The sequence below is a fragment of the Mesocricetus auratus genome, unplaced genomic scaffold (genome assembly GCF_017639785.1).
Source record: "Mesocricetus auratus isolate SY011 unplaced genomic scaffold, BCM_Maur_2.0 Super-Scaffold_100018, whole genome shotgun sequence".
NCBI classification, from domain to species: Eukaryota; Metazoa; Chordata; class Mammalia; order Rodentia; family Cricetidae; genus Mesocricetus; species Mesocricetus auratus.
This window is the reverse complement of record NW_024429199.1, coordinates 11,075,616-11,102,786: the sequence shown is the minus strand read 5'-3', so window position 1 is coordinate 11,102,786 and position 27,171 is coordinate 11,075,616. Positions and strand designations below refer to the sequence as shown.

The 27,171-nt window shown below is 39.5% G+C and overlaps 1 protein-coding gene across 1 annotated transcript in view; it reads left to right on the top strand.

Moving 5' to 3' along the window:
- The window catches only part of Man1a1 (mannosidase alpha class 1A member 1), a 173,281-nt gene that overhangs the window by 125,363 nt on the left and 20,747 nt on the right, over positions 1 to 27,171 (top strand). The window contains exons 7-9 of the mRNA XM_005073303.4: positions 17,513 to 17,636; positions 18,788 to 18,881; positions 26,089 to 26,204. Of these exons, the coding sequence (XP_005073360.2) occupies positions 17,513 to 17,636; positions 18,788 to 18,881; positions 26,089 to 26,204 (334 nt within the window). The remainder of the gene's footprint in view (positions 1 to 17,512; positions 17,637 to 18,787; positions 18,882 to 26,088; positions 26,205 to 27,171) is intronic.

Here is a 27,171-nt window from a genome sequence, read left to right as displayed (position 1 = left end):
TCTAGCTCTGCCTACAAGTTTATCTGTGATACATGAGTAGCATTTTAAGGTAAACTATTAAGAAGCTAGTCATGGAAAATATTTCCCATGTCAGTATGGAAGTAGAATTGAGAAAATATGGGTTTGGGTTTTGTTGTTTTGTTTTGTAAGGTGACCTGGTAATGAACAGTCACAAACAGCAAACATTGCAAGGCATACTGCTGATGTTGTTTAAGATACAATACTTATCATTCATATCCAGCACTATCAGAAAACAAGCTCTGTAACAAATACTGCGCTCTGTAACGAATATTGCTCACACTTCGAGGTTTGCGAGGAAGATATGAACATGAACTAAGCATCACATAATATGAGGAAATTGTGAATGCTTCTTTTCTCCATATGTTATCATGACTACAGAAAATGTGCCTTCTTTTGGAAGATGCCTATTGAATATTTAGTGACGTGATATCTGTAATTTCCTCAAAATACTTATCCAAAACAACATTAGTATAATTACAGGTACATAGGTAAATAAATTACAACGAAAATAAATATTATTTGTTGAATTTTTGTAGTGGTTGTGGATCCAATTTAAGTATTAATTCTCCTGTTACTGTGTCTTGTCTTCATATCTGAATTTTTTAAAAAGTTCCAGAAAACATATTTGAATAGTCTAGATGAGAAATAATATTATCTTGATATCATAATTAGTCTACTAGTATTTATATTAAAGAAGGGTATTTACTCATTTGTTGTTGCAGACATACAAATATCTTTAGAGTGATTTTCAAAAAATAAGTTACAGTGATTATATGGAGAATAAGAATAGGAATAGTGGGTGAGTTCAGAACTGCAATAAAACAGTTTTACTGATTATTTTCATATTTTGAAACATTTTGTTTTTCATAAAAGTACACGATAGTGACAGTCATGAATGGGTTGACAGACAGATAGATGAACGAATGAGGGAATGTACTCACAAAGTTCTATTAAGGAATAGAGCCTTAAAAGTAAGAAAAGAAATATGTTATACTTCATAGAATTTTCAGAAGTTGAGGAAATGCTGTCTTTGTGGATATGGTAACCATTTTTAACCTGATGACAGTCCATTTAGCATTTGCATCAAGAATGCTTTAAAATGGACTTATTTTATGTTATTACTATATGCCAACATTTTGCCTGTTATTATCTCTTTATAGCATTTCTCATTGAATAATTTTATTTCAAAAGCAGCTACATTGTGAGCACATTTTGTGTGTGTTATTTTCCATTTGAAATGTCATCCTTTCTCAAATAAATAAATGCATATTTGTGATATCCCATTTTCAGTGCTAATGAAGTTCCTCTCTTAGAGCCATGAATTTAACCGCTAATTTTCTAATGTAACTGCCAACCTAGATAGGAGCAGGGAAATGACACCACGCAGTATCTAGAAAGAGCAGAGTACGGGTTGTAGTGCTGGAGTGGAGCCCACCCTTTCCTTACCACTTAGTAACTGGAGCAAGCCACTTGACCCTGCTGAGCCCCAGCTTCCTGTGATGTTAATTAAGACTGTCTTCCTGGGTATTGTGAAGTGGAGCTGAATTATATAAATGAAGTCCCATTTACGGTGGCCTCGTTTGAATGCACTGGCTATCATTCTTATGGTTTCTGGTGGTGGTGATGATGATGATGATGATGATGGTTATGCTTATTTTTAAAATGTGTATAACTGATAAATCTAAAAATGAGCTAGAATTGGTTAGCATTGTCATATATTTGTTTATATACTCATAGCCAATTCATATTTTGATTGGGTTTTCCTTCTTTTCACCCAGTCCTGGGGAATGAACACAAAAGCCTCCCATATTCTAGGCCAGTGTTCTTCCATACTGTCACTATCCCTACTTACAGGCAAATCTAGTGAGAAAGGAACTTAATTCATTTTACATGCAAACAGGATGTTTTGTTAAAGTGATTTTAATTAAATTAAAATTTAATCAGATCGTCTACAAACTTGCCAAATAAAAATAATCCCTGACCTATGAAATTTAGACTTCAGAATTAAGCTTTGAATTTTTCTATTGTATTTAATTCATTGATTCACAGGTGATGGCTCGGTAGTGCTGAAAATCATAAATGTTCTTTAGAAACGTGATGTATTACCCATAGGAAAACAATTGTCATAGTGAACCTGTTTGGGCCTAAAAGGAATTAATGTAGTACGCTTTTGGAAGTTACTCTAAAATGAATATTTTTTTAAAGTCTTATACTAATAGGGGATAATTTAATACTTTAAGTTTCCTATTTATATAGCTGTTCAACAGAATATAGGTTTTTAACAATATTATTAATTCTTTGAGAACTTTATACTCCCTCCCACAACTCCTCCTATAACCACTACCTTTGCCTTCCCATCCTCTCCCACCCAATGGAGAAAGACTTCTCTTTTGTTATTTCTTTCCTTCTGGAGTAGGTTTGTGTTGCCCAGCTAGTCTTGGGAGTAAGGCCTGTGATACCACGTGGTCAACCTACCAGGAGTCATTGGGTCATTAAAGAAAAGTAACTCTCCCTCTGCCAGCAACTGCTAGGTATCAAAGCTCCTCAATATCTACAACTGCCCTGTTGTGTCTGGAAACACTGTTTCTTTGGCGCTACCGTAGCGGCCCCCCTCCAGCTCTTTCAGTCTTCCCACACTCTCTTCTATGAAGACACTTAAGACTTGAGGAGATGGGTGGATGTGCATGTCCACTATGGGCTGAGCATTCCACAGTCTCCAATTCTGAAGTTTCCTATCAGAGCATCTCCTTAATACTCATCAGTGAATCTTCCCCCTTGGAGTTGATGTCAATTAACATGGAGACACTGCCCCCCCAAACAAGTCAGTGTACAGGAAATAGTTTGAAATGATACTTCTATAATTAGTCATCATTGGTTATTTAGCCATCTTGTCCCAGACAGGATGAGAATTGTTTTAACCTTTGTGGAGAAAATCTCAGAACAAGATTTCCCTGGCACTTTCTATTACATCATTTAATGTGTCGTGAGTATCTATAGGTATCTGTCACAATTTGAAGTATCTTAATGACCTCTTTCCAAAGATTTAAAAGACATCTGAACTTTCTTAAAAGCTTACATATTGGTGGTTGTATACCAATTAAATTGCTTTAAGGAAATTGACTGTTAACAGTAAAAAAATTTTTTTGAATCTTGGGAATGCCTGACATCATTTCATTACTGCTTGTCTGTAATTTCTATCTTCGAGTGAACATTTGGTGAATTTATTTTTATTGAGTAGACATCTCTAAAACTGAAACGAAAAACCAAATTTTAAAAAGAAATGACTCTTTTTTTTTTTAAGCTAAATGTCAGTTGCTTAATCTAAAAAGATAAAAATATTTTTCTGGGCTAAATCATGTGAGTTTCAAGGCACTTTCTTTATGTGTCACATTATTTAATCACTATAAAGGACCCTGAGATCCTACAAGGTGAGGTGGGCAAATATAGCATTGTTGTCTACAGTAGGAAATAACTGCCCTGCAGGGCTTAAAGACCTGAAAAGCACTAGATGCATAAATAATATTAATTGGTCATCACCCTGTTCCCTGATTGACCATCCACTCCTCTGTGTCCTTCAGGACATAATGTTAAATGCAGCTTGGTTTTGTCTCTACTACTGGGAAATGCTGACGAAACTACTAAATCTCAAGAAAGAAGACATCAATCAGTGAACTATTTAGTAAACTCTAAATGTAAAAGGATTACCAAAAATAAATTAATGTTAAAATACATAAGGTGTTCAGCACCCATAATTAACAAGATGATTGAACAAGTAAGCATAATACATTTAAATACAGTATATATTGAAAACAAAATACATTTAACTATAAAATATAAATGTATACATAGTCTCGTCATTCTACTGTAATTTTTACTTTTGTACCTAACTGAAAAGAGGAATTGTTTCCCAGACTTTCAGGGCTTTTAAAATATGATTTTGATTGTAGGGAAGGGTCTGTCTAGATAAAGCATAGAACTCAGAGACTACACAGTGCAGGGGAAGATGTCAAAAGAAATTACCAACTAAAACTTAGTTACAACAAAGATAAACCTGAAGTCAAAAGGTAACACATTGATAAAATACCTGCAAACATAGGATGGATAAAAGATGAGCTTCTTATATAAAATACTTGTTATGACAGGATTACAATAAATATTCATGGCTAATGTGCCATGATTTTAACGTTTTTTTAATGAGAAAAGGTCTACCTTCCTGTCAGTAGAGGATGGGTTTAATAAAATGTGACTACGCACTTTATAGACTGTTGTTATATAGCTGTGAAAAATGATTGTCTCAGAAATGTCTGTGAGGGGCACTAATGGAAACAGGCATGTTACTGGGTATTGTACATAAATAATACAACCCCTTCTTATAGAGGATGGCAAACCCTGTGTGAAAAAGATAGGCTTTCATCCCTATGACAAAATCAGGAGGAAAAATCATACAAGAATAAAGACTTATTTTGGGCTCACCGATCAGTCCAGGGTCAGCTTTCTTACTCTGGGTCTATGACAATGTGGATTGTGGTGGCCAGAACACAGTCACAGGCAACTGAGAAGCAGAGAGATAAATAGCACAGATAACATGTACTTTTCAGAGGCATTTTCCCAATGACATGCTTCCCCTAACAAGTCCTAAACCCCTAGTTTCCAATGCCCCCCCCAGTGTGGTGACATAAAAATATTAATCCACCAATAGGTTAATCTTTAATTGGGTCAAAGCCTTCATTATCAAATCCTATATTTATCCAAACCAATACCTTGAAACATTGTGTTGGGTCCAAACCTTCAACACATGAGACTTTTGTGGGGATATGTCATGCATAAACCATAACATTCTGCACTAACCCTGGCCTTTATGATCACTGCAGAATGAAAAGTGCATTTAGTCCGCTCAGTCCCTCAAGTCTCAACAGTTCCTGCAGTGCTCTGAAGGTTATGATCAAAGTCTCCTCTGAGACCCTAGGCAAACTGCTTAAACGCAGTCAAAGTAGAAAAACAAGTTATACATTTCCAACATAAAATGTCATGAAGTAATATTTCCATTTTAAACTGAGATAAATGGGACATAGAAAGGGATAAGGAGTGCAAAGGCAGACTGAAACCCATCAGGACATAAATTTAAATCCAGCAGTTCATGTTTGGTACCCCAGGCATCCAAATAGACAGACCTACTAGCTTCAGCCCACATGGCCGCTCTCCTGCACTGGCTCTACAAGTTCCCTTGTCTCTTTTCCCTGGAGGCATTCCATATTGCTGACATATAACTTCAGGAGTCTCCTTTGCTGGCTCATTTTCAATTCCATAGATTCATGCATCACCTCAAAGGAGATGCCCACACGTTTTCCCACTCTGCTGTAAGATGCTTAGCCTCACAGGCTTCCCTTTGAAATCTGGTGAAAGCCTCCATGGACTGCCAACTCTTGTGTTACATATGGCTACAAACCCAGAACCATGTGGTCAATCCTAAGATCTGCTACCACCAGAAGATATAGTCAAGACCCCCAGAGCCTTCACTATATTGGCCTGTGAGAGGCTAGATACCACGAAATAAATCCTGGGGGATGGGGATTCTGTTTCCCAATGGCATGCTCTTCTTACATGAAAGTCTTTCAAATTTGTTTATGTTTCAGATATTTCATGAGGTAGAATCTGTAGATAATTCCTCACATACCCTCTAAATATCCTTCCTGCACGACTGTTGCAAAGTGTGAGGCTTTTTGGTGGCATCAATGTCTTTAGCTGAGACACTTTCCTTGGCCCTTGATTTACTCTCCTGTTTTGTAGCCAAACTGTATTTAAAATATTTCCACTCTGTTGTTTATGATTCTCACTGTAAATCTGGGTAAAAGCAGCCACTAATCCCCATGCTGTAGCCTTGAATGCTGGGCTGTGTTGAAAAATTTTTACCTCAGATTTATGAGTTTACCCCTTTAATGTAAGCAAAGTATCAGAATATGGGCAAAGTGTACATAAGTTCTGTTTTGTTTTTCCAAAATTTGAATTCTGTGTACCTGCTTCCCAGTAAATTTTGCATTCCCATATAAAACATCATACATATAGGCTTTTATGCTTTTGTCTTGGGGCTTTTGTTTTGAAATAGGATGTCATGTAACCCAGACTGACCTCATAGTTACTAGCTAGCCATGGATGACCTTGAACTCCTGATACTTTATTGATTAGGCAAGAGCCTCATAATTCAGTCATTTCCCAAAAATTTGGCATTATATTAGAGGCAAAACATACTTGAGCCTCTTTTAGTGGGAACAGTATATACAAACCATGACAGAATACAGATAAGGGAGACTACAATACCGATCCCTTCCAAAATCATTTGTTCATTGTCTCACTTACTAAAATGGGTATTGTAAATTTTTTGAAAATTTGTAAAGCATATATTACAAGAGGCAATAGTGCCTATAGGAAAAAAAGCACGTGAGCATACTTCTCAAGAAAGGAAGTGTATTGTCCACTAAACATTGGAGGGTTATAATAAAGAAATGCAAGTCAGGAGAACACTAAGGTGTTTCTTTTTAACCTACAAGACTGAACAAGTTTTAAAAATTAGTGAAATGCCCAATTAATGAGCAGCTGGACCATTCTAGTGCAAATGGAGAGTATGTTGGGGTAAGTTTTAGAGGGAAACTGTTGGATAGGAATCATTAAATCTTAAATGCAGACTCTGTGCCCATAATTCCACCTCTGTGACTTTATTCCAGAGACTTACTTAGTGACAACATTGTCAATGGTGGCAAAACTTGAAAAAATGTCAAGGTCAGGGAGCTTAGTCAATAAAATGCTTGCCACACAAGCATGAGGATCTGAGCTGGACCCCCAGAACTCACATTAAAGAGTGGAGCATAGTGGCAGAGGCTGGAAATCCAAGCACTGGGGAGGCATAAATAAGTGTGTATCTGGCGCTTGCTGGCCAGCCAGCCTAGCCTAATTGGCAAACTCCAGACCAGTGAAAGACCCAGTCCTATAAAACAGGGCACATAGCCCATGAGGAATGACATACGAGACTTCTGGCCTCCTCGTGCCAACAGACACATGCACAACTGCATGGGCAGGAGCATACTCAAACATGCACACACGCAAAAAGAAAAGGGTAAATTCACTGTGTGTGGCTGTAATAAAGTAGCCTGGGAAAGCAGATCACCTTTCCCCGAAACATGGGGCACCTTCACGTTATGCCTACATTTGCATTTTAATGTGTCACTTTTGTTACATGACCATGCACGGGAGAGATTTGGTTAAACTGTTGACATTTACTCAGAAGTGATAATAGGATCTACTGTATGCGGCAGATTCATTTGTGTTACATAATCTTTTTTATCTTTTCTGTTTTCTGCCATATTGCATGTTTTCTTCATAACCCTTACATGATTTCTGAAAAGCTGTTGCCAAACTAGGGTCCCTCCAACTGAATAAATTGATCTTTATAAGAAAACTAAAAAAGGGAATTTTTTCAGTGCACAAAGTTGGATGTATGCTTACAGTTACAAATGAGCTTTTTGTAGAACATCTAAGACATAGAATGGTTTGTCTCTATACTACTTATAGCTACCACGATCTTCCTTTTTTAATTTTTATTTTGCCATTATTTGGGTAGTGAACTTAGGACCTTAGAGACGCTATGCAAGCTCTGTCACTAATCTATATCCCCTCCCTCATTTTACTTTGTATTTTTTTAGATGGAGGTCTTGATGAGTTTTCCAGCCTGGCCTTGAACTTGTGATCCACTTATCTCAGTTTCCAAGGTAGTCAAGATGACAGACTTGCACCATCAATCCAGATTTTCCCTCTTCTTAAAAGGTGCCGTTTTACCCATCAGTTGGAGCCAGAATAGAGGAAAACACCCTTGATTCTTCTCTCCCCTTAACCCTGGGTCTAGTCCTTCCTGGTAACTCACTGCTAGAATGTTAACTCCAATTTTCTTGTTTGTCTATCTCTGGCATTAACTACTAATCCAGCCCCCATCTGCCTGCTGTCTGGACAGTTTTCATTTTTAAGTCCTGTCTTGCTTTCATGCAGCCCCTTCTTTTTGCAGTCCGTAAGATGGATTTTGAAACGCAGGTCTTATTTTATCCCCCATTAGAAATAACTTCCCCTGGCACTTAGAATTAATCCAGATCTAGCCCTGACCTCAACACTCTGCACTATGTGTTTCTTTATCCCACATGAATCCCTGGTGCTGGATGCCCACTACTCTCCCATATTCTTCCCATACAGCCAGCAATATTTTGCAGTTATGTTCTCCTGAGAGCACGGGGGAAAGTCATGTCCAGGTCTGCACCAGTAGGTCCATGCAGTGACCGGCATGGACGTCTCCCTTACCCCGGGCTCTTACCAGCAAACCAGTCCGCATTAACTGCCCATCAGGCTCCATCACATCCTCTAGCTTTATTTTCTTCTTAGCATTTCACATTACAAGATAATTGTGCTATTTTTCACATTGGCATTCTGCTATTTACTGAAGTAGGTAATCTGAAATTCTAAGAGTGTACATTTTCCTCATGGGATCTAAGAAGGCATTCTCATTTTGAATGAAAGGGGGAAAAATAGCCCATAAGCACCATTATTGTTCTTAAATTGACATTCATGGGAAACCAGGCTCTTACCACAATCATAAGCTTTGTTGTACCAGGAGTTGATCCAACCTGTGAAGCCCAGAGTGCCTCCCATTCCCTCAATTTCACAGCAGCCCTTCTCAAGCTGTGTCTATATGCAAAAGTCATGTTGCCTTGTTAGAATTTGTGAAGAGCTCACCCTTGCCTTTATGCAGGCTTTAGAACTCTGGGGCCACAGTATCCAAATTCCCACAGCCTTTGCCACATGCTGTCCCTATTGTCACATGAAGACCAAGATTTTGTTGTTTGCTTCTCTTTTCTTTCTTATCAAAAGTTAAGCACTTAGCAATATTTTTGATGAATCTTCCTTTGTAGAAGTTCCTGAAGCTCAATTATATTTTTAATATTTTTCCAATAATATGAAGAATGTATAGTCACTGGAAATGTATAAACTTATAAATTTAAAATATAAGTCATCCATATATAGAAACTATGTTAGCTTTGAGTGATAAATCTTGCTTAAGTACTTAGATTTGATAGAATGCATTAAAGATTATTGTGTTAGAAGCCGATTAATGGCTGCCAAATGTAAATGCAACAATCATTGAATTTTGTCACCAGTTCTGCGAATGTCTATACAGAGAAGAAATGGGGACTAAAGAGGAGGACATTGATCTCATTGATCTTATTCTCAAGTTCAGAGGTAAAGTAAGCATGAAAAATTAAGTCCACAAGGTACCACAAAGATAGGTGTGTTGTGATTCATGACAGACTGTCCCAGAGCACTGGCTCTAAGTTATACTTAGGTTCCAAAGGACAAAGCCTGGCCCATTGATTGCATGCTGGTAATTTATGCTCTGATTAGAAGAATACATGTATTTATTGTTGTACTCTGTGTTCTTCATTGATCTCTTTATTCTTTGTTATACTTTTTGTCTAAAATTTTGGTTGCCAAACTATTTCATAATGTCCCAATGACCTCCAAAGTGTTGGCAGCTTTCAATATCTATATCTTCCCCATCGTGTGTGTGTGTGTGTGTGTGTGTGTGTGTGTGATACAGGATGTCTTTCTGTATGCTATGAATATGTTTTACTACCAGTGGTTAATAAAAAAGTTGATTCGACCAACAGCCAAGAATAGAACCAGGCAGGAGATACAGGGAGAAAAAAGGTGGATTCTGGGAGATACCAGTAGCCACCAGGGAAGCAATATATAAGTTAACAGGCCACGTGCCTCGTGGTAAAAATATAGAATAATAGAAATGGGTTATTTTAAGTTATAAGAGCTAGTTAATAATAAGCCTGAGCTAATAGGTCAAACAGTTTGTAATTAATATTAAGCATTTGAGTGATTTTTTTATAAGCGGCTATGGACTGGACAGGACACAAATGCTTCTGGCTGTGTGTGTGTGTGTGTGTGTGTGTGTGTGTGTGTGTGTGTGTGTGTGTGTGTAGATCAGAAGACAACCCTGGGTGTCACTCCTCCTGTGAGTTCCAGCCTTTCTTTGGGACAAGTTTCTCATTGGCCGGGAACTTCAAGTACACTATACAAAGTAGACTGCACAACAAGCTCCCAGGAATCCACCTGTCTCCACCTCGTATCTGGTCATTGCTAGGGTCAAGGTACACATCACCACACTGAGCTTTTTATGTAGTTTCTAGGGATCCAAACCTGGGTCCTTGTGCTTGGATGGCAAGCACTTGACTAGCCAAGTCCCTCTCTATATCTTCTTGTTTGTTAGTTTTACATAAAAACTCAAATCTAAGGAAAGCTAGCATTTTCATTCACATGATAGTTTGATTAACGGTTCTGTTGGGTTTTTTGTTTGTATTTACATTGTAAGTTAACAGAAATGTCTAAGCTTGTATAACACAGCTTAAGAAGAACACCCTAATTACTGGTTCTTATTATCTAAACATCATCTGTTTTCTTGAACCATTTTTGTAACTCATCATTTTTGAATGGAAAGAGCAATTACAGTATTTACATTTTCCCCCGTAGATTCTTTAATATTCATCTTACTGATCTTGCCTTAAACACACTTTATCACCCATCTCATTTTGGCATCCAAGAAGGAATCCTCCTCAATTAGTCCCAAAATTCTAATATGGAGAAAAGACCAAGAGTGAGGATCTACTGAGGTCAGCAGTAAGGGATCAGAGTGTTTTGTAGAATGCCGAGAAAAGCTCACATTTATTAAAAATGTCATTAGAACCCACTTGATAAAGACCTCAAGAAACGCTTATAGAAAAGACAGAAATGACTTCCCCAAAAAACTGTGTATTCAGCTTATCTGACTAGACAAACACTTAATTGAATTGTGGTTGAGACTTCAACCCTCACTGTTTCCAGTGGAGGACAGATTGGCTTTAGAAATACCTAGGCATATTTTCCAGGGACTTTGATGTATCACACACTCACTGGAACAGAGTAAGCATTCAATAAGTTAGAGTTGACCGGCTGGCTCAGCCCTCATTTGGCAAGGACATCTGCAAGTGCTTTTTTTTTTTAGCCTGTTGAACAAAGTCATTTAATAGTACCCTGTAGATCATAGATATTTCTGCAAAAGACTAATATTAATTTTGGCAAAACTGATAACTATTATTTCCAATAGTAATTGCTCCATTGCTGCAGGTATTCTAAGGTAAATAATACCAAAATTTCAACTCTTATGAAATGAGTAAAATACCCCTAATTATTACAAAGTATGGTAGACATGATCAAAGCATATCATATGCATTTATGGAAATAGCACAGTGAAGCTCATACATTTTTACAATTGATGCAATCCATAATTATAAGGAATACATGCCCCAGTAAAATTTGTCCACTGTAGCAGGGAGAGACAGTACTACAGAATTTGGAGAATTGTTAGAAGCCAGAAATCCCTGCTAATTTCACAATTTATCCCACAGTTGACCCTTGGGTGACCAAGCATAGCCAAATTTCATTGTCATTTCACAGTCTTGAAGTCTTGTGTGTGTAAAACTGAGTAGTGGAACAACTTTATTGAAAACCCAAGTATGGAAGAATTTTCAAAGGATGATCTGGGACATGCTTCTGTTCCATTTTGAGGTATACAAAGGAGGAAAGTCGTTCACCTGCTGCAGTTTAAAGGACTTAGTGCCATGATTTACAACAGATAGAGCAAAGAAATCCCATGAGTTCTACAGTTCTCTCCATGTGACAAGACATCAGAACAGCCACTTGTACCTCTGCTACACATTCCCAAATCAGTCCTCTTTATAAGCTTAGACAATTAAACTAACAACTTCCAGGTAGAGGCTCTGTAGTCAGTTTTAAAAGGTGCAACTAGCCATATTGGTAACTGTGGCAAGAAATAAAAGTTAATGTGCTTTAGAGTTCATTGCTAGTGTTATACAAACCAGAAGTAGTGGCATGAGCCTTTAATCTTGGGACTTGAGAGATACTGGCAGGTAGATCTGAGTTTAAGGCCAGCCTGATCTACTTATTGAATTCCTGGCCAGCCAAACATACAGAATGAGCCCTTATCTCTAAATATATAGATAGATGATAGTAGATAGATAGAGATAGATAGATAGATAGATAGACAGATAGATAAGACAAGACATATCCACTCAGCAAACAACTACACTCAACAAAAACAAGAATGTGTATCATTTGGCAAATGAACGGGATACAATGGAGGGGTACTTAAAGCTAGGTATAGGATATATTCTGTCTTTCTTAAAATAGAGAGATATAGGTGCACACTCATACATCCTACCTGCATCAAAATGTCTTCTCAGGATTTCTGCCAGCCCTTACAGTAATGTTTCATGAACTCAATGTACCAATTCACCTAAGACGACAGAGAAAGATGAACTCACCCACTCTGCTGTCACTTGACAGCAGTTAGCCATGAGATCCTTCCCAGGGGATGAACAGAAAAAAGGGGCTGTGCTGGGTTCACAGAAGGCTATTTGAGAAGGGCTTCTTAGCTCCTCTGTCTTTGGAACTTACCATCCCCAGCCCCAAATTGAGGCAATGTGACACAAAGAAGAGCAATACGAATCAGAATAAATTAAAACAATCTGAAATAATTGTATCTGATGACACTGAGCAGAAAATAACAAATTTCAAGTATTATGTTAAACACTGTGAAAAGTCTTACATGGAAATTCTTGAGAGATTTGAGCACCCTCATGCTGGTACTTCGAGGTAGCTGCTGTGATTTTGAGGAGTTTAGACAAATGGCTGCCCTGAAGAAGCCTTCCTTCCCTGAGGAGACGGTCCTCTCTGTTGGATTTTCTATGATGGACTTGGGGACAGGCTTGATCTGTATTGCCATGTCAGGCCCTTGGGATGCAGCTCTTACTGAGCTCTCAGCATTCTTCAAACCTCTGCAGGAAGGAGTAGGCATTTGTACATGCAGCCGAAATTGCCACATCTCTAAATCGATTAGCTTTGGGAATAAAGCTAAATAAAACAATCATTGATGAAATTTCTAATTATTCTTTCCTAATTTGGGCTAAAAGTGCAAAAGGAGTAATACCAGATTAATTTCCTCTTTTGAACTCAATATCCCTGTGGGCCATTCCATTTGCATGCATGAGTAAGGCTTTGGTGTAATATATAGGATGTGCAGAGCTTTTCTTCCAAAGACTGATGATTCCATAACCCCAAGGAGTAAACTGTATTATAGACTGTTAACCCAAAGAAGGTTTATCCACTGATCAGATAATCAGAAATCATTCAGGCAAGAATACTCACGGAAATTATGGGTTTTGTTCCTTATTTTTTAATGAAAATTGCATAGTTTTCCGTTTTGCATAGGATAGGAAGCTTCAAGGAAGGGCATATTGAAAGCCATAGCTAATGGGCACTGTATAACTGTTTAATGCTTTGTTTGTATATTAATCTGGTGATTTTAGAGAACCATTTCAGCTCTGTAAATTCTACATTCGTTGTATTTGATCATGCTACATTGCCAACTATATGTATTACTGATTTGGATAGTGACTATAAGGGTTACCTCCATTTAGGATTATTTTGAAAGGATGGACCATCAATCCAGAATGACCCTCCAGCTGCTTACACCATTATAGGCTCTAGGAAGAGTTAGCACGTCTCCCATGGCATGACTAGAATGGAGCCTTTAGTGATGCAGATCTTTCCTCTGGCCCTATTACCCATTGTTACCTATTGTTTCCAGGGGACAGAAAAGGCACATGAAGCCCACTGTACATCAGAGGCCAGGAAATAATCACCCTTTGATGTTTTGAGTACAATAGAGTCAGAGTGTATTGCCACTGCTAATGAACTATATAAATTCTATAAAGAAAACAGTGTTCCATGTTGCCAAGGGGCCCAGTGAGTACATTCTTTTGTAAGCAGAATTTCTTCTTTTCACTTGCTGAAGTCAACTGTCTGCGCATGATTAAGTTCTATTTTCAAATAATAATGACCTTAGTAGAATACTGAAAACTGAAGCTAAGTAAAAGTTGAAACATACATATTAAATAATAATCTTGTTTATGGTGAGAGAACTAGACACTGGAGGAAGCAGAAGTATGTGAAACAAGAATGACACAGCAGTTTGAAATTCTGTTCCAAGATTCTTTGGACAAAACCTTTGGCAGCCACCCAGATCATGTTAATTGCCTTTTTGTGTATACATTTCTATACGCCAACTCATCATTTTGGCTTAAATGGTAGACGTTATAACAAGGCTGGAAATATTTAAATGGCCCTCCCTTTCAGGACTGCCTTGTGGAGCTACTAATTTTTTAACACAAGCTATTATTTTGTCTTTACCACATTTCTCTAGAATATTATTCATGTTTGTAAAACAAGCCAGATAAAGAGCATCACAACAGCCTTTAAAATACCCTAGTAATGCAATAACATTAAGGGCATTTTAAATCCCACACTCTATACATAGGAGTAGTCTTGAACTGCAGCTCTAGAATACTTGGCTTATGCTAGCAGAGCACCCAGGATACCCCGGCTTCTAAATCAAGAGAGCAGACGTCTCCCTGGACTCATTCCCCCGTCACAGCCCCTATATTTTAGTGACAAATGTCCAGGGTTCATATAAGAATTTTAGCTTTTTGAATGCATAGATTCATCACTAGACTCAGAATGTGGAGCAAAACAGACCTTGTAACTAGGCATGGTGGTAGTGCCTATAACCCAGACATTTGGGGAACAGGGATCACACATTCAAGGCCAGCCTAGTCTCCAAAGTGAGTTCCATATCAATCTAGGCTAAGACCTGTCTTTTAAAACATGTTGACTGAAACAGTGGGAGAAAGTTTTCTGTTCCTCCCTCTCTGAGTGACCAAAATTTAGGCTTCACTTAATATGTGTGCCAGAGTGGAAGCCAAGTGTCTCCCCAGGTCACATGGGTTGCCATCACATGGTGGGCACTCCATCCTCTCCCCAGGCCAATCTGCTGATCTTTGCAGATTTGTCTATGAGACCTAGGGTTGAGCTATGCCCCCTCTGACTTCTCCAACAACTTCCCAATTGTATACTTAAGCACCAGTGCAGCTATTCGACTTATATGTAATTTTTACTGAACTACATTAATTCTGTGTGCTGAAAGATAATCAAGGCCATCCTCTCATATGCACGCTTATCCTAAACACAGCTGCCTTTCTCTTAGCATGATGTGTGTGTGCCTTTCATGTCCTTGCTCCTAGTGTAACTCAGCAAAGATATAAAAGAATGTGATTTCCCTTCTCATATGAAATACCAGCGAAAGGATCAGGATGCTGCTGGTTTTCTGCTGACTCATCACATACCAGGAATACTAAATAAATTTGAGTTTTATTCAGTGCCCTTAGATTGTCTAATAGACACTTCTGAGTGTGCATGTGTTCTAATCTCCTGAGCAGAAAAGAACCAGTTCTTTTGTTTCTGGGAGGTAGGTGGGACTTGTACCCTGTATCCTGTTTTCTTCTTACTCTGGGATGAAGCTGTCAGTCTGTCTGTCTTATCCTGATATGGCCTTATGATGCAAACTAGTTTCTAATACTTCTCGACAAGGAAGGATTTTGTAGTTTTGATTAATGGGCTTGACTTTGTTTAGTGATGCAATGTGTAGAATAAAAATGTTAGTGTGTCATGACAACAATGACCAATGGCTACATGCACTGACAATCTGGCTATGAGCTAACAAAATCTGAAGGTATCTTTTCATTCCATCTGAGTAATTTTACAACATCCCTTTTATTAAACTATAAAATAAGAATAACTCATGTTCTAAGAACTGGAAATTTAGGACATTTTCTAAAATGAATGGAAGACTTTCACTTCTCTGTGTTCCCTTTTACTAGGTATGCCAACCATACTTGTGAGCTTTAAAACAAAACCTGAATTTGGCTCATAAAGGAGACAGAATAAGAGTGAGGCTACCCCAGAGTTTCCCCGAACCAAGTTTCCTCATCACTTAGTTTCCACAGCCTGGCACTAGAGGCAGTGTAGAGCTAACAAGATTTACCCATGTGAAAGGGGGTGGCTCGGAGGTTCAGGGGGCACCAAGAAGAGCACTTAAAAAGAGTCTTGCTAAAAAGAAGAAAATCAGATATCCAGAAGACTCCCTGTCCCAGGCTCAGGTGTGACAGGCATCGTGTCCCTCCCCCATCCACAGTGTCAGGTGCTGCCCTGTTTCCTTCTGCTATGCGACATGGCCAGCTTCACCTTCTCATTGCTCTTCCCCCTCTCCAAGTCCTATTCTTTAAGACTCAACTCTGGGCTATCCTCCCAGAGGGAGGTGTCCTGTGATGCCTATGATGCTGCAATGTAGATCCTTGTGCAAGATACTCTGGGAATTCTCTCATTTACCTTGGCATTTACATACCATGCTGGAATTTCTTTCTGCTCAAATATTTGCTTCCTACTTCTGCTCTGTCGAGTCTTTGAGGAAAGTGATTTGCTGTCACAGCATGCTCTGTAACCCCGTGTCATTCATAGTCACTATTGCATATCAAATAATGTGCAATAAATGTTAAGTCTAAGCCAAAACCAGTGTATAGGAATGTGAACTGTCAGGCAGGAGTATATTTGACTTTATTCTATATTTGAATTATCATATATATTTTCAGGTTTTTAAGTGTTTATCCAGAAACAAACTATACCCTAGAGTCTGATCATATCTCAAGATCCACTTCATGTTTGGGGCTAGGATGATGTTTCTGTGGGTAAGAACAAACATGAGGATCTGAGTTCAAATCCCAACCCTCCACATAAAATGATGACTGTAGCTTCATAGTCCAATGAACCCAGTGCTGTGGGGAGGCAGAAACAAGAGGATCACTGAGCATTTGACCTCTGACCTCTAGCTTTGCTCCCGGTGCAGTAGAAGATCCTGTCTCAAAGGCATAGGCAGTAAGGGTGGCAGGGAAAGACACCTGATGTCCCCCCCCTCTGCCCCCGGCCTCTGCATTTGCACTCAGCAATACACGCTCCAGTGGCACACATGAAAACCATACACAACACACATTTTTTAAAAAGTATTTTCTGATATAAACCATCATTCAACAATACATTTGCAGCTCATGCCTTTCGGGTCTACATAGCATAATTTATATTTGTAAGAATAGATTAAGTAAGACAATGAGTCAGCACCTTAAAAAATAGATATACTATGAGTATACATGTAAGGAAGTCTAGGAATTGGAGGGAGGATTTGGAAACGTATAGAAGTGCTTCAGTAAAGAATCTTTGAAAACATAGTGTCTTTCTGACTGAAGTCAACACAATTTCCAGGTTGAAGATAGGAGTTAAAGCTTAAAATCACTACTCTGAAGATCCAATGGGTGATATTATGATATCTAGAGTCAACTCATAGCGACACCATCAAAGAAATGTGAGCTTTCCCACTTCTGGCATTTAGAAGCTTGAACAATGGGACTCGCCTGACCTGTGTCTTCTCGTATCTTCTCTCCCTTAGCGGTATCGGACGGAACTGGCCCTGGGCCTCCGGGGGCAGCAGTATCCTGGCAGAGTTTGGAACTTTGCATTTGGAGTTCATGCACTTGAGTCACTTATCCGGGAACCCCATCTTCGCTGAAAAAGTGAGTCTTGCAAGCACTCGTGAAAAGCAAATAGAAAGTAACAAGGTTTGTGTCGCGTGGAGAACTGTAGCGTGCCTTATTTCACTTGATCAGGCTGTCGACCTAGTCTTTCCATGGCACTGTGTAACCCACGGTGAGAGGGCCTGCCTGCCTGCCCCATGTGGGGGAACGCTGCACATTAAGTTACTCGTCTGTCTGAATTCTTTCCATCTAAAATCCATCACACTGTATATACTGCATGAAGTGAGCACGTGCAAGGTTAAAGTGTTATACAAATGTGACCCGGCCATGGAAAAGATTGGTTTGCAACAAGCAAACCCATCCACACCACATTACTTCACCACTTAGCTTTTAGCTTTTACCTCTTTCAAGCAAAATTCCTTGGAAGAGTTGTCTTTAGCTTTGTTGAAATTCTCCTCAAACACAGCAAGCAGCCTTCCCAGACCACCCAACCACCAGAGTGCAGCCTTCCACCTCCCATCAGTCCATGTCCTGTGAGCCACTGCCTGAGCAAACTCACATTTCCACAGCCAAAATCTCCCTAGAGGGGTGGCTCATAGCAGAACCTAGTTTCTCACACTGTGGCCGCTGGCAGGTCTACAGTTAGGGTTTGGATCAAGGAGATCTCCTGCCTAGGTCTCTTGACTTCTAAGTGCTCCCATCAGCCCTTTGTGTGTACCTCTGCACAAGGGGCGGGAGGCAAGGGTGGGAGAAAGAGGGCTCTGTACTCCTAAGTAACCCTCAAAGCCCCACTCCCAATACCCTTACACTGAGGGGTGGAGATTTACATAATTTCTTCTCTTTTTTTTTTCCATAGGATTTGTCTTCTCTTGACCTACTACTTAAATTTATTTTCCATATCATCTTAGTCAAATGCACAATTCCAAATGAGTAGTTAATTGTTTTATACACTGATATAGCCTTAATATATTGACCAAGGTCTCAATTTGAGATCTGGGGTTCTGGATATGTATGACTATATGCACTTATCATTTTTGTCATAACAATAAGATGATGACAACTCTCCTAATTCTGAAACATTTTATCATCTTTTTTCTCTCTTGGCCAAAATAAATAAATAAGCAAGATAGAAAGAATGATGCCTGAACTTTTTCTTAGATGTTCATATTAATGTTCCTTTTCTTTTACAGGTGATGAATATTCGAACAGTGCTGAACAAACTAGAAAAACCAGAAGGCCTTTATCCTAACTATCTGAACCCCAGCAGTGGACAGTGGGGTCAACGTAAGTCCAAAGCTGAGCAATCCTTCTCTCTTCTTGGTGCCCAGCACCAAGCCAGGGGCAGGGGACAAATGCAGATCTTATAAAGGAATAATGACAAGGTGAAGCAAGTCTTACCCAGCCTTAGACAGAGTGCTGCCAGGAAGCCAGACAGCTTGCTTTCCCAGATAGTCTAATAGCATTATTATGTCAGTAAAGGAAGAGCTGGCTAGTGTTAGCTAGCCTCTTGTAGCGGGCCGGCCCTGTGGTTAGAAGGAATGCAGGGTGCTCCGTGTTGATGACAATGCTGCTGCTGCCCTGAGCAGTACCTGGACCACGCCACATCTGACATTTTCTATTTTGAGTTGGGAAATTAGGAGCACAGAAAGAGAGACATTTCTCTGTCATTTTAAGGTGCCGGGTAAAGATTTCTTGTGAGTGATTTACCTTTAGCATAGAAACAAGTGTCAACTGAGACCTTCGGATGCCAGAAACCCTCACTTCAGATCATTCCCAGCATAGGTAGAAGGGCTTGGGACTTGTGAAAGGAAAGGTTCTCAAGCTAATCTGCAAAGCATGAAAGGTTAAGTAGCAATTGAAACCAAGTGAAATAGCTAGCTATGTTGAAGGAATTAACGCTGTCTTAAATTTTTACTCTAATTTTGGCTTTTTCTTTATATTAAATAACATATTCTTAGATAATTAGGCCTCGCTATTCTTCTAGAAGTACTTCTTTTAAAGAACAAGTTAATAAGAAGGGGAAGAAAAGCATGCTAAATCCCATGTCTCCCGTTGGTTAATAGCTAGGAAGAGCCTGTATCTAGACACTTTAGATCATGATGAAGCTGCCCACTCAGTGTGGTCTCCAGGTCACTGGAAGTCCTGGACACCTTTCCTGGGTCCACAAAGTCAAAATCTGTGAATACTGGGCAATTTTGCTTTTTCCTGTGTGTGTTTCAATTACCCTGAGTTTAGCAGTGCTGGGAAGACTGGTAGCTCAGTAAGAGAATCAAGCCAGACAGACTAATGCTCACTGGAATGGCTACCATAATTAAAATATACCATTTTCGCTTATACATGTCTTGATGAAGCAGAGGAATAACTTTTGATCCTAGCAGACAACAACACAAGTGTATGACAATGTAATCTCACATGAGTGACTTCTTGTGTGAGGGGATAAAAGCACACAGAAGCATTTCTGAGACACACAGCTGCATGGGGGAAACCTTGTGTTCCAAGATTACATTATCACTGATGATTTTCCTTGCTCTGGGATGGCTTGACTACTCTTTCATGAGTCACCATCTTTACTTGAAAGAAGAAAAGCTGGGTATTTTGGTCTGGGTAGTTGGTTCTTAAAGATGAAAAGAGATGAAAAGAAATGGTTTGTACCAGTGGTGGCAAATTTTGACTTTCTAAATAAAAATTAGAATTTTAGAAAACTTGTATATATCACAATGAGCTTAGCTCCATTAGTTTCCTGATGATATTGGAGGTGACTTTAACAAAGGTGTTTTTTGTTCTTATTCTGTAATAAAATATGTCAACATGGCATAGCTACATAAAATCAATATTTTCCAAGCAACCAATTCATGCTATTATGAAATCATGCATAACAAAAAGATCACTAAAAGTACAGGATATTCGATAGATTTCAATGTAGCACAGTATAAAAGTTTATTGAGGAGTTGGAGAGATGACTTCCTGGTTAGGAGAATTTGCTGCTGTTGCAGTGAACCAAGGTTCAACTCCCAACACCCACGTGATGGCTCACACTGCCTATAATTCCAGTTCCAAGGGATCTAACACTCTCTTCTGGGCTAATGAGGACACTGGACATGTACATGATATGTGCACATGTACAAGCCCTCATACAAACATAAAATCATTGATTTTTTTTTAAGTTCATTGGTATAATTTGTAACCACACATTATAGCTAGGCTTTAAAAAAAACATTTTCGCCTTTTAAACACCACATGTTAAGTTTTGCCATTATATCAAAAATGTATTAAAATAACTGCATGTGTATGGGGGACTATACTTGTGCACATACATCCAGGTACCATCCACCTTGGTTTCTGAGATAAGGTTTCTCACTGACCTAGGACTCCATGGGCTAAGCTAGCTGGCCAGGAATGTGCATGTCACCACCTTCCCAGTGCTGCTATTACAAGCATGTGACACTATGCCCAGCTTTTTAAATGTGGGGTCAGAGAGATCAGACACAAGTCCCCATGCTTATATGATGGACTGATGAGCACTTTACTGGTGAACTCCGTCTCTAAGCTCTGAAGAGCTGATTAAGATAGACTTCTTTTTCCCAGATGTACAACTGTGCAAGACTGACTTTTCTTAGTGTGCTTTAGCCAAAGCAATGTATACTAATGGATCAAAGTTGGATCAGACATCAGCATCCAGCCAGGAAAGCAAACATTCAGGAGATTGGCAAAAAAAAAAAAAAAAAAAAAGTAAAATAGTGTCAGTTTTCCCACCGATTTGTTTACTTTGTAAAATAATATTTTAGGGAAAATGTCATTTGTTGCTAATTACTATTACTTTTAGTGAATCAACAAAAATGTTCCTGAATTCTGTCTCAGTTTTCCAACAAGATTAATACTGTTAGGTACTATTCAAATGAATACTTTCTTCAGCATACTCATCGATCCCTAAGGGACCTATGACTAACATGTCTGAGGCCCACGTGAATATTGGGATACAAGACATATAATTTTCTAAAAGGGTGACCAGTGTTAGAGTTCTCCTAATCTCATATTTCAAAAGCTTAGGAAAAGTCTCTTAGTTTTCTGGCTTTTTTTTTTTCTTTAATTTGGGATTTAGAAGTCACTATAAAGAGGGGCATTAAGAGGCAGTTACACCATCTTGGTCACCCATATGCTATATATTTGGCTGTTTCCTGGTACAAAGCGTCTTTTATATTTGGATTGCTTATCAGCCAGCTTTCTGATGGAAAAACAAACAGGATTGATGAGTCTCATGTTTGCTCTCTCCCATCCTCCATCCTGTGTTTGTTCTAGCCATAAGGAGGAATTGCTTCTATTTTTATTTCTCAACCACTGCCTACTTGGCCATATCTAGGTCTAGGGGTTTTGTTTGTTTGGGGGTTAGTTTGCTTTTGTTGCTGTTGTTGGCTTATTTGGTTTGGTTTTTTTGTTTTGTTTTTGTTTTTTTAGGTTCTGTTTTTTGTTTTGTTTTTTGCTTTGTTTTGTTTTGTTTTTTGCTTTGTTCTGGTTTTGTTTTTATACTATTTCCTCTTTTATCTTTCATCTAACTCCTCCTCCACTAAGCTCTAGATCACATGCCTTTTCCTCCAGAAGCATCTTTCCAGGCTCCGGTCAGAATTTTTTAGCATCTACTTCTTCCTCTCCAGCACAGTCCCCTTCTTAATGCTCATGCACACCCAGCTTCCTAAGGATGCAAAGTTTTAAAGGTTTGTAAGCATGCCATAGTTTTGTTTGCCAACCCGGAACACAGTACTTCCTACCTACGCGGGGCATTTACTTCAATGCTCTGTGTGGCCATGTGTGAGGTCTGACCTTTTATTCTTTCAATAGTAGTTCTGTAAACAGTTGTCCCTGCTTCTTACCTAAAGAACATCCCAGCCCGCCCACAAGTGAGAAACAGGCTTTGTGACCATTGCTATAGATGAGAGGCGCCCTGTGTGTATGCATGTCTGTGTGTGTGTGTCTGTGTGTCTGTGTGTGTGAGTGTGAGTGTGAGTCTCGGTCTGGGTCTGGGTCTGTGTGTGTCTCTATGTGTGTGAATGTGTCTTTGTGTCATTACTAGTACTAAAACAATGCTCTAGGCAAATAAATTCAGATTCAAGTAAAGTCTATTAAAATTAAGAAAAGTTATTAATAATTTTGATCCCCCTATTTCTTGATTCTTTTACTATTTTGTTGTCAATTTGTTTTATTTTTCTCTTTTTAGATAATAGGAATCTTTTTATGGGGCCTATCCCTAGCAAAAATCATAATTTACCCCTTGCGTAACTACACATTACTGTTAGAACTGGGAGGCATGAAGAGACCACATTCTTGTTTTTCTAGAGTTGGTGGTCCTGTCGTTCAGGAAAAATCTGGCCTCCTCTTCTCCCATACCCACAAAGAATTTACAGAGAGCTCTGTTACCACACAAACTGTCATCCAGACCTGGAAAAGTTCAATGAATGAGGTACTAAATTATCAAAAGCATATTGTACCTTTCATTTTTGATAGCCAGAATTTTTTTAATAAACAAACACCAAAGTTGACTGAAATAAGTATACTATTATATAATCCTTTTTTTCTCTAAATAAAAAATACTCCCCTGATTATTTTATTGTTTCCTTAAAATAATACCCAAGCTTGTTCTTCTATCATTATGGAATTTTAACCCAAGGGGGAAACACCAAGCTGTTCCTGGCTGTTAGCTTTCCTCTCTCATTGCTCTGACTCTGAAGACCATGTCTGGACCGTGGCCATCATTCCCTATAACTTCATTTGGCCCTTGTTATTTTGACAGTAACCGGATAGGGATTTGCTTTGCCATGCATCACTTGCGTCTGTCTCCTACAGCCATGCTTACAACAGCAGGGCTTATTATTGATGAGATCCTACTTAGTCTATTTAGTTTGTAAATGTCAGAGGTTTCTGTGGTAATTTATTTAGGAAACCGTAAAGGTCATATGCTGCTATTTTAAGGAGCCAGACTTACAACTTTAAAAACATATTTTCCCTAAAATTAAATTCCTATGATTCTGGACTATCCGTAATAAGGAAATTGCATGTTTAAACACTTAAAAGCAAGCCTTACGAGTTGGAATAGGTGTGGTCCTTATTAACATCAAGTACAAGGCATTGGAACATTGACATCACTTAGTATTAAGGGCTTTCCAGGGCCCAGTGTGCATTGGAAAACATAAGGACCTATCTCTGTTCTTGTAGATTTAGACTTGGTAAGGAGGCAAGGCACTTTGACCACATTCCAGAAGGAAAAGTGTGGCAAAGGTGTGCACTGTCCAAAAGCTTATGAAGGAGGGGACCCTGTGAGGTTTTCAAGGACGGTCTCTTCAGGGAAGTATTGTGTTATCCTGGATATGAAGTATGTCCATGGCATTCAGAGAAAACAAGACCCACAGAATCCCCGAGGGAGATGGATGGAAGCTGATAACTTTGAGGATCCAAAGGTCTGAGGGCAAGTGGCCAATGGCATGGAGAAGACTGGAATCATAAAGTCCTCCCTGGTCCCCAGAAAGCCAGGGTTGAAGGGCTTTGAGACAGGGGTGACCAGACTGGCCTGTGAGGAGGTTGGGTGGCTGGAGCGTGGAGAGAGGCTGTCATGCTGCTTTGAGGGAAGGACATGCTGACGTCCTGTCCAGCACAGTGGGCAAGACTGCACGGAGCTGCTGAGTGCTTGGCAGTTGAGGAACTGACCTTGCTATTCAATTTTGCTAAAATTAAGTAGAAATAGCATGTCCTATAAGGGTGAAAGCAGGAAATGTGATAATTGGCCCCTGCAGTGACAAGCAGGAACTGTCCTTGTGTCCTTCCTGTTGCTGTGATGAAACTCTCTGACCCAAAGTAATTCACAGGGGAAAGGCTTTGTTTGGCTCACTCTTCTGGATCACAATCCATCACTGAGAGAAGTCAGGGCAGGAACTTGAAACAGAAACCATGGAGGAACTGTGTTTGCTGGCTCACTCCCAGGCTTGACCTTAACTTCCTTACATAGCCTAGCACCACCTGCCTGAGGTAGGAGAGCCATGGTAGGCGTGCCTCCACCAACTAATAATGAAAATGGTCTTTTATAGATATGCCCACAGGTCAGTCTGACCTGGGCAATGTCTCAGTCTCTCACTTGGGAGTCCTTTCCCTAGAGACTGTAGAATATGTCAGTTAAAGCTAACTAGGACAGGAGTAGTGGTGACGTGAGCCAGGATCACAGTGGTGAAAATAGAGGGGAATAGGGGCATTCAAAAGGTACTTGGAAGCAATAGAGTATAGAGTTCAGAACCCACCGCCTATGGGAAGGCGGAGTCAGAGGAAATAATTTTTCAAAAGCCTATTTAATGGCTCTTGCTCTATTTTGTTGGGGTTTGTGTTGCTAGGAAACTGAGCCCAGAGCCTTAGCTTATGCTAGGTAAGTGGCCTGCTGAGCTATATCCCAACTCATTGACCCCCTGAATTCCAGTGTGTGTGTGAATGGGAGGAAGCCTAAGCAGGAGGGGAAGTTGAAGACAAAATTTTTTTAAAAAGGAATTTAATTTCCAGTGTATTCAATTTTCAGCACCTATGCAGATTTAAAGTGGACTTGTTGGCTATGCAGCATTTATACGTAGAGATATGCTAATGCACTCCTAAACAAGCAAGTCAAGAAATACCCTTTTAATTTTAGACTTAGCTTTGCATTACAAAACTCTGAAAGGCCATTTTGTCAATGTTCAAATTCTCTCGATTCTGGGTGTGACGTTTCAAATCGATTGTGTTTGTGGATGTGGAAGCAGGTGTGCTTTAAAAATGAAGACCCATTTAGACTTGATGTTTTGGGATGAAAAGCAAACATCCAGACGTGCGTTCCATGGGTGGAATGGCTCACACTGTGCTCTCTCCTGGCCTAGATGACCCGTTTTCTCATGGTGAAGATGAGGACACCTAGAGTACTTTACAGATCTTTACTGTAAACCAAGCATAGTCAATGCCAGTGGAGGTGTACTGAGGGACTGAAGTGTCAGAAGAGAAATGGTCCTGCTTCCTTCTTAGGACACCATCCCATCAGCTCTCTTCCCTCAGACTGAGAACACTAGAATTATCATACAGTCTTAAAAATGACACGAAGCTAAGGAGCTTCCTGTCTACCAACAACTCTGCTTCTTTAATGCCTGAAGCTCTGGTGGAGTTTTGTATTACTCAAAACTAAATCTTAAATAATTTAAAGATAGACTCTGGAATACTTTGATTTGTTTGTTGTTTGTGTGTTCTCACTAGAGTAGCAGGATTTTTGACCTTGTCATGTTTGCAGAAGTACCCCAGTGACTACTGAGGGTACAGCACATAAGTTCCCAGCCCATCTGCTCATTTCACAGAGCTTTCTGAAGCAGGGATTTGTTGGAATTTGAATGTTCCATTGAGCTGCAGCTGACGGGCTTCGAATGCCAGTTGCTAATATGATTTTGCTGCATTATCTGCATTAAAAGCTGAGCCACTCTGAAGTCCATTTCCCTCTCTTTTACAGATCATGTGTCAGTTGGAGGACTTGGAGACAGCTTTTATGAGTATCTGCTCAAGGCATGGTTAATGTCTGACAAGACCGACATAGAAGCCAAGAAGATGTATTTTGATGCTGTTCGGGTAACCCAATATTTAAATTGTTTTCGCTAGTCAGCTCTAATGTACAACTTGCATATTAATCAAACCTTAATGAAAAAAAATAGAGTACTATGTGAGTTGCTTATAAAGTATTTCCAGTTACGGAGAGCTCGATGTCTGCAGTGTAATTATAATAGTAAGCAAATTACAGGTTTGGTTTGGTTTTTTCGAGACAGGGTTTCTCTGTGTAGCTTTGCAGACTAGGCTGGCCTCAAACTCACAGAGACCAGCCTGCCTCTGCCTCCTGAGTGCTGGGATAAAATGCATGCACCACCACTGCCCAGTACTACTTATGGTTTAAGTTCTAACAGGTGAGATTTGAACCATAACTTTCACTGCTCTGAGTCATATAGCTAGCCAAGCATAGTGGTAACCCCTGGACTTCCAGCAACTGGGGTGGAGGGCAGGAGAACTGTTGTGAGTTTGAGATCAGACTGGTCTACATAGTGAATTCCAAGCCACCGTGAGCTACAGACACGTGTCTGAAGAAAGGTGCTCATAAACCAGTTACCCTTCTGGCCAACAGCAGATCATATGGAAAACAGTTCTCCCTGAAGGTGCTCCATGAAGATGATGCTATCTCCTAACTTCATGGTGTTGTCTCTGTTATATCTACGCAGTGACATTGCTGAAGGGCACATTGCTTGGAATATACTTCTTTCCCTAAGCAATGTGACTATGTTCTTTTCTTATAGCTATATTTTACAATATGGGAAAAGAATACTGGGTTTATGTTCTGCAAATTGACTAAGTTAAAATTGCTGAAGATCCCAGCCGAGCGGTGGTGGCACACGCCTTTAATCCCAGCACTCGGGAGGCAGAGGCAGGCGGATCTCTGTGAGTTCAAGGCTGGGCTGGACCGACAGCCTCGAAAATAATACAGAGAAACCCTGTCTCATAAAAAAAAAATTGCTGAAGATCCCTGGAAGTCTAGTGCTTCTACTATTTG